The following is an 8465-nucleotide window of genomic DNA, read 5'->3' on the forward strand; positions in this document are numbered from 1 at the left end:
TGTCTGTCTCAATGCAGATGGGGTTCGTGATAGAAATGAACGGTGTGATAGGCAACATAAGATCCTACGGCTCTTGCGTGATGCCCGGTGTGTAGGATGAAGCGCCACCGTAAGAAGACAAACGCAGATGGGTTTAGGACAGAAATGAACGGTGATTAGAGGCGTAACTTAAGATCCAATGGCTAGACAAAGCGCCACGTAAAAGATAGATTAGGAAAGAACATTGTACGACATGCTCTCATTGATAAGGATTTAATCATAAGTTATAAACGTTTAATCTGCTATGAAAAGATCAATCTACACATTAAACACTGTATACATATTTAGACTTATGTTCATCTAAGCTCAACATAATCTTCATATTGTCTTGCATCGACACTTAGTCAGCAACTTTTTATTCATCTTGCAGATTAGTAATGTTAATGAAATAATTGGACGCATTTTCATGTTACAGCTTCCTAAATACATATGACGACAAAGATGATGGACAAAAAGACAAAGAGACAAGAATAATGTCTAGTTTATCAGATTGTTAAGGCATCAGAATAATTAGATATATCTGTTGAATATTCAGATTAATTGGTGTGTTATTATATATGCGATAAATCTAGTGTATTGTTGTATAAGTGATAAACCTCAGCCCGAATCTATGTGTAAGCTTAATGTACACAGTCCAATTCACCATTTGGATTTATAAAGAAGCCGCAGAAAGATTGCAAAAGAAGAGCACAACTTAACCTCAATTTCATCCCTATATAATCTTCAGGTCAACCAACGTCAAGGTGTCCAATCAATGCTGAAGCAAGAAGAACAAATGTTAGATGAATTGGATGATCATGCTGTTGAGAAAGCAACAAACAGTTTATATAGGGTTTGGACATTTGATTATATAATGGCAAGAAGAAGCAAGTTTATCTCTGCAACTTTAAAGGTCAATACATCTGATTATAATTACACTAACACATATTGACCATTTCTACTGATGCCAAAGACACTGAAACACACAGAATACATCATCATTAGTTGTATTTTTGCTTTTTTTTGGCCCATTTCTTTGCGGTTCCTCATCAGAGAGCATAAGGTTGCAGGGAAACAACAAAATCTCATGGAGTGTTCATTAGATATCAAATTGGTCAAATTGCATGGCAAATCTCAGGAAGGAAGCAATTTCCAATTTGGTAATTACAGAAGATGCTAAATGGCCAGATGAAGTATTGAGGGCAAAAAAAAAGATAATACAACAGATAGACAGATGGACATTTTCATGAAGAGAATTAAAACACTATGAAAAAATATTTACATTTTTGTATGTAAGTTTGATCACCTGATAGTTTATATTTAAATGAATTTAGCTCACTGCTAATTTGTCACCTAACTCCTTGCGGTAAACCTGAATTAAGCCAGTACTGTCACTCATATGAAGCTTCTCTCCCAGCATGGTTCTGTAGTGATCATCTGTTTCCTCCATATTCCTCATAAATTGAACCTGTAATACCAGCTGATTCATTAGTATATCAAGATATAAAAGCATGTCAACGGCTGTTTATTCATTAAGAATCATTATTCTAATTTGTGCCTTCTAAAGTGCTGCATTAATTTGCAAGATATAGTCTTCATATGGCCTTCCCAATTCAAACTGTCAAATTCGAATCATCTTATTCGAGCCTCTGTTTCACTGGATGACATTAGTTTCCACCATTTCAGATGAAAAATGCGCAACAGAAAACAAAGATTGAACTCCTTTACAAATTAGTGATTGATTGAACTATTCAGAATAACAATGAAAGAGGGAGATGATGAATTGCAACAGATACTACCTACAGAAACCAGCAGGCCAACCAGTGTATCTTGCCATTATACTGAAACCTTACCTGTCTCTGAAACAGATCAAACTCTTCAGAGCTCAAAGAACCATCACAATTTGAATCAAGAAGTTGCATGAGCTCCTGAGCATCTTTACTTCCAGCACCAAGCTCTTCCATCACTTCAGTAAGTTCCTCAATACTGATTCTCCCATCACCATTTTTATCAAGAAGGCGAAAAATTCGATTTCTGTGGTCAATATCGAGTCCCCCTCTATGATTTGCAGATGGGAGATCTCTAAGACGCAGAGCTGCAAGTTCGGCTGCAGCCATCATGATTGCTTTCAACCGTTTTGCCTGAATTTAGAAGATAGTAGGATTACCCAAAAAGGCCTGAAGAAATTATTTTGATGAACAAAAAAAGAAAGCAAAATAAGATGACTTTAGATAACCTGGGAAGCAGGAAACAACAGACCACTTAATAAGTATACATGAATAATAAAATATAGTAGGATTATACAGAATGAAAAGTCTAAAGAAAATTATTTTGATGAACAAAAAAAATATATAATAAGATGAATTTAGATAACCTGAGAAGCAGTAAACAACATAGAACTTAATAAGTATATGTGAATAATAAAAGATAGTAGGATTATTCACATAGAAAAGTCTGAAGAAATTCTTTTGATGAAAAAAAAAGAAAGCCTAATAAGATGAATTTAGATAACCTGGGAAGCAGGAAACAACAGAACACTTAATAAGTATATGTGACTTGAAGATAATTCTGGTTTTGCTTAAATTGCAATGTATGAAGTAAGATATTGTTATATATAAATTTACATTGCTAACAAACAGCTGTTTTTCCTTCTTTTTTGTCCCATTTGTACTCAGTTACGCATATAATCTACTTAATTTCTTGAACAAAAATGTACCATACTGTAGTCAACCCAATACTCTCACTGTAAGTTAGCAATATATATACCCTTGCAACTCATCATCTTGTAGTCAGAATGAACTTTGTGAGATACATTTTCGGTGATGTTTTTCACAAAATATTTGAAGAAAATTTGAATTAAACCAAGGTTCATAATTTTGTACCGTACCGGAGTTTCGAACTTAACTCGATATGGTATGGTATAAGTATACCGAGCAGTACATTTCGGTATACCACTCTCTGTCCACGTGAGGAGGAGGTTTCCTTCTCTCCGTGCTCTAGCTGTGTGAGAAGGAGGTTTCCTTCTCCCTGCGTGAAAAAAAAAGAGAAAGGCTACATCGCTCGGTTTCTGCCAGCACGGGGAGTAGAAATTGTTTCCTTCTCCCCCGCACGAAAAAAAAAAAAAGAAAGGCGATGTTGCATCGTCGACGTCACTCGGTTTCTGCATGATGGGGAGAAGAAATTGTTTCCTTCTCCCCGCGCAAAAAAAAAAAAAAGAGAGAGAAAGGCTTTTCCCCGCGTAAAAAAAAAAAAAAGGAAAAAGAAAGGTGACGTCGCTCGGTTTCTGCCCACATGGGGAGAAAAAACCGTTTCCTTCTCCCCGCGCGAAAAAAAAAGAAAGGCGACGTCACTCGATTTCTGCCCTCGTGGGGAGAAGCAATCGAGGGTTCCTTCTTCTCTAAAAAAGTTATAAAAAAAAAAAAACACCTCGTTCCTTCTGCCTACATGGGGAGAAGAAACCGCTTCTCCCCGCGACGTTGTCGAGACGTCGCCAAGGTTTCTTCTCTCCCTGTGCGGATGAGTAGAAATCGCCGACGACGCCGAGGCCTCGTCACCTCAGACGAGGAGGCAACATCATCTGCGGCATTTAGCGAGGGAGGGCGACGACAGATCGGGATCATCGAGGGAGAGCGACGTCGGATCTTCAGGTTTTCTCTTTTCTTCTCCCTCTGCTGGTCGATTTAAGGTGATAGCGGAGTGAAAACAGTCCCAATCGACGCTAGCGCCCAGTACGGGCTGTATTATTCGAAATTAAAATCATTGAATTAAACAACAAATGACTTCATAGAGTTATCAATAATTAGACACATTGGATAAAAGACCACATTCTGCATGTTTGAATACAAAATCCTTGGTTTAATATATCTTCTTCAATGTTTGTGTATTTTATGCTGATGATATGTTCCAACTGCAGCAAAAACAAAAAAGAACCTACATCTAATTACACCAGCACCAGAAAGTTGTAAGATGCAATATTTTTTTGAAAAAGTTTTTAGCTTCATCTTGCCATAATTTTCCTCATTTAGAGTTTCAGGCTTTCAGCAGTACATGTCATACATGAGATTCTATGCTTTCGCAATTCTGGTGCACAAAAGCATCAAAATATCTTATTTATGCTTTTCTGAACATCTAAAAATATAATTTTGAAAAGTTCCCTGTCACCAACAAAGAAATACTAATAGTTCAACAAATCATGCTTATGATCCATCTGTGTCACCTCTTGAAATACATGCCATGATAGCAGGCTTTCTAGCCCACCTTGAAATGTTAAATTAATCTGGAACGACCATGATGCCTCATACATAATATTGCATGCACTGATTTAGCCAACAGTCACCTCCAGTTTTATTTCAATGTTTCTCAGGTATAACCGAGCAGTAGCAGAAGCTGGTTAACTTCTGTATTTATTAATGGATATTCAGTTCAACAAAGTTCAAACCATTCACATATTTAAAGTTCAGAATCATTCATTAAATAAAATAAAAATGATTTATGTATATAGCTCTAATTTGAAAAACACTCAGGTTAACTAAGTCATTGCTACGGAATAGAGACAAACATAAAATCATCATACTATCCTATAAATTTATGGTCAAAACTAACCGTAAGACATTGTTTGCTTATAAATGAATAGTAGGTTAAAATTGAAATATTTATGTATACTCTACACTAAGGTTTATTTTATCGGTCCGTACTGATGTACCAACCAGCTGTTGGTATGATATGTATCAAGGTGTGTTGATATACCATATGTCGGTACACCAAGGCATACCTATAGTATGCCCAAAATAGCTCCAAAAATATCTGAAAAATAAAAAAGTTTGATTAGGAATTTAAAGTTGAAAATAAATATAAATTTAGTATAATTTTAGTAAAAATAATCTAAATTAGGAAAAAATAGTAAGACATCTTTTTTTGGACTTTGACGAGGAGTTTTGTGGTACATTCTGGACCATCCTCCCCTTAATATTAAATTATCTATAAATAAATGATTTGAATTATTAGATTTTTTTTTAAAACAACATAAACTTTAAGGTTCAAATGAATCAAGTAATCAATTGATTGATATACGTAGTTTTACCACCAAAAGAAACGATGAGACTCTATGGGTGGTCGATTGGGGTCCTCGATCCTATGTATTTGTATATCAATTTGATATGTTTGTCTGATCCAATCCTAAAATTGATCCGACGACATAGTATACTAATACACTGAATGTCATTGGTGCATCAATGTGGTGATTGTCAAAGTCTGATCGTCGTGAATTACACGTGTCCGAAACGGCTCCTGAGACAAGTATGATTATGATATATTTAGGTGCGGAGCATGGAGAATAATGTCGGATCTCTAGTTTCACTATTGATCTACTACTCTGTATCAATTTGATTGTTTAAAATAGGACAATCTCAACCCTTGGTTGGTAACGGACAAATTTTGACCGTTATAGACTAGTACAAACCCTGTATTGCTCAATACGGGGTCATGTAATGATACTGCCTGGTATAGAGGGATCCGTGTATCGGTCCCCTTTCGGACCGGTATATACTGCCCATAACAGGAAATATGCATTGGTACAACAAACCCTGCTCTACACATAGCCAATTAAAACCAAAGTTGCTTCCTGATTCCTACTAGGATATTTAATAAAAATATGTACATAGCCATTTAAACCAATACTGTCTCTAGATGCCTAACATGGAGTTTCTTGGTATGTGGAACTGCACCTGAAAGCTACTCATCATCTCAAAGGATTTTTTTCTTTTTTTTTTTGAACTATAGAGCTTCATTTGTCAATTTACCCAATATTTGGCAAAAGATAAATTGAACAAACATAATTGGTTCAAAGAGAAACATACAGGTATCAAGGAGACCATATGCAACAGCTCATGTACAATGCATCTTGTCAAGACAATTAACTAGTTATAGGAATTGTGCAGGTGCATCCTACAATTTTGGAACACACGAGCCTTTTATTGAATCATTCTACCAATTGATACCTAGGAAGTAACATAGTTGATTTTATTAAATAAAAGGAGAGACATGGAAAAGATGTGATTTGAGCCGCAAGAATTTTAAGCTACTAACCTCACTTGGATCTGTAAGACCACCTTTGTACAGAGAATGAGAAGCAGCTCCACCAGAAGCCAAAGAGTCCATCTCTTTAGTACGTATCTGTATCTCCATCAGTGGCCTCACCCTTCCTTCTTCACTGACATCAACAGCAACATGTAAGCTTCTATAACCATTTTTCTTGGGCCTGGTAATATAATCCTTTGTCCTGCTGGGTACTTCTTTCCACAGAGTTTGGATAATCTCATGTGTCCTATAACAGGCTCTTTCACCCCTCTCTGGCATGTCATCACCAGGTCGAGGATTTAAGATGACCCGCAAACCCAAGAGATCATTCACTTCTTCTGGTTTGCGTCCATCCCTCAACAGTTTCTTCATGGTGCTGAAACGACTCTTGTATCGACCACGGATTGAAATGCTATCCACCATCATTTCCAATTCACTGTCAGCTTTTAGTACCTGCAGCAACTGCTCCTTGTACACTTCCAGTAGGGGTCTGATCTCTGTCTCATAACTTCTCAACCATGTATCAACGTATAGGTAGGAATAGGGAAACAAATATTGGAAGGAGAGGTCCTCAAGCTCCAGCGACAAAGAACCTGTTCCAACTGCATGGGCTAATGGAGCATATATCTTCAGTACCTCCAGAGACTTAATCTGTTGGCGGTATCTTGGGAGGTAATCAAGATGCCTCATCATATCAAGTTTGACAGCAAGCTCTAGACTCAATGCACGGATGTCATAGTAGGTTAAACAATATCTCCTCAGTGCACTGGCACTTTCGTCATCTAATATCTCAACTTTAGAAGGAACATGCATTATGCGCATGCTCTCGTGCAACAAATGGGCAGTACTAACACTGATTTCGCTTTTGACTTCATGCAAGGTGATAGCACCTGCCTCCAAAGCTTCCTTCAGCATGCCGGCAGAAATAACTTCTGCATCCATCTACTATTCCAACTAGTGTTAGTTAACTTAAAGTTCAATCAATTTGTTCTACATTTTCACAGCTTAAATTCACAAGGCCCTTACTGTAAGAAGAACATACAATGTAAATGTAGAGCAACACGTAAACAAATAGAATTCTGTTTGTAGAAAAATATTGAAGTCAAACAAGTCAAAACCAATTTGAAACAGTGGAGATCAAACGATTTCCATTAATCTAGAAGTCCAATCAGAAGTAACCATGACCCGATGAGCAGTTTAGCCTCACTATTCTTTGACCCTAAATTGATGCCAAGTTCTTCCTTCATATGAATAGGTAAATCTTGCAGATTTTTGTTTATGATTGGAATTTAATGCTACGTTTTACTCTCCTCTTCTGAATTGCTCGAACTTAATTATAATGATAATGAAAAGAAAGAACAAACACAAGGTTTATATGATCATAGAGATTGAACTCCATTCCTTCATAGAGACAAAGCCCTCCAGTATATTTGCCATCTGTGAAGACCAATGACCTCGTAAAGTATAACTCAAGATTTGAACATTTCCATCAATCTACTTGCTTCTTTAACCTACGAAGCGAATGGATCAATCATCTCCAACCACAAGAAAAGGTTTTACTTTTCCACCTTGGTATATGTTGAGAATATCACTGAAGTGCATATGCACACCTGGAGATCAGCGAGAAGGCAAGCAACAGAGAGAGCACGGGAGAGCGGCGGGCGTCCGTCGGGAGCGAGCGGCAGAGCCTGGAGCAGGGGAATGGATAGCTTCAGAGTCTTGAAGAGCAACCGAGACGAGGAGGTGGTGGAGAGAACGCCGCCCATCCTACCCGTCAGTTCGTTGAAGGCGCCCACCAACTCCACCACCATCTTCCCCCCAGGCTGCTCCACCAACGGCGGGCTATTGGGCGAGGCCTCGTCAGCGGCCGCGAAGGACGACCGGATTCCCGGAGCGAGGTCGCGGCGGGAGGCGGTGGAGAGGGCGGGAATAAGGTTCCGACGAAGGAGGGGAGTCCTGGGACTCGGGACACGGCGAGGATGGAGCCGCAGGAGGAGGAGGTGGTGGTTCGCGGAGGCGGCCACCGCCATGGCGGGTGAGAAGCAGTGGTGGAGGACGGCGGTGGTTCTGCTCCATTTGGAGTGACGGCTTCTCGGTGACCTTTAACCATGTGGCGGAGAGGCTTCTGGTTCTCGTGCGTTGGTTTGTGTGGTGGGAAGGACGGATTGGCTGCGGTGCCGCCCAATTACTAAGAATAATAACAATAACAAAGTTATTATTATTATTAAAATATTATTAACAATAATAACGAAGTTTCGATCCCATTATTAAATTAATAATCAAAAAATCTAAAAATTATTATTATTATTATATTAAAATATTTTGAATAATAACACTAATAAAACTATTATTATTATTAAATTAATGAAGTT

The 8465-nt window shown here is 38.1% G+C and overlaps 1 protein-coding gene across 1 annotated transcript; it reads right to left on the minus strand.

The window, feature by feature from the left end:
• Positions 1–1091: 1091 nt before the first annotated feature.
• LOC135638513 (GTP diphosphokinase CRSH1, chloroplastic-like) lies at positions 1092–8244 on the minus strand. The gene is made up of 4 exons (XM_065151645.1): positions 7704–8244; positions 6103–7035; positions 1872–2159; positions 1092–1486 (listed from the first exon to the last, which is right to left on the minus strand). Exons 1-4 carry the CDS (start codon positions 8121–8123, stop codon positions 1349–1351), a joined length of 1779 nt encoding a protein of 592 aa, XP_065007717.1. The 5' UTR covers positions 8124–8244; the 3' UTR covers positions 1092–1348.
• Between the last annotated feature and the right edge of the window lie 221 nt (positions 8245–8465).

The sequence above is a fragment of the Musa acuminata genome, chromosome BXJ3-5, assembly GCF_036884655.1.
Source record: "Musa acuminata AAA Group cultivar baxijiao chromosome BXJ3-5, Cavendish_Baxijiao_AAA, whole genome shotgun sequence".
Classification (NCBI taxonomy): domain Eukaryota; kingdom Viridiplantae; phylum Streptophyta; class Magnoliopsida; order Zingiberales; family Musaceae; genus Musa; species Musa acuminata.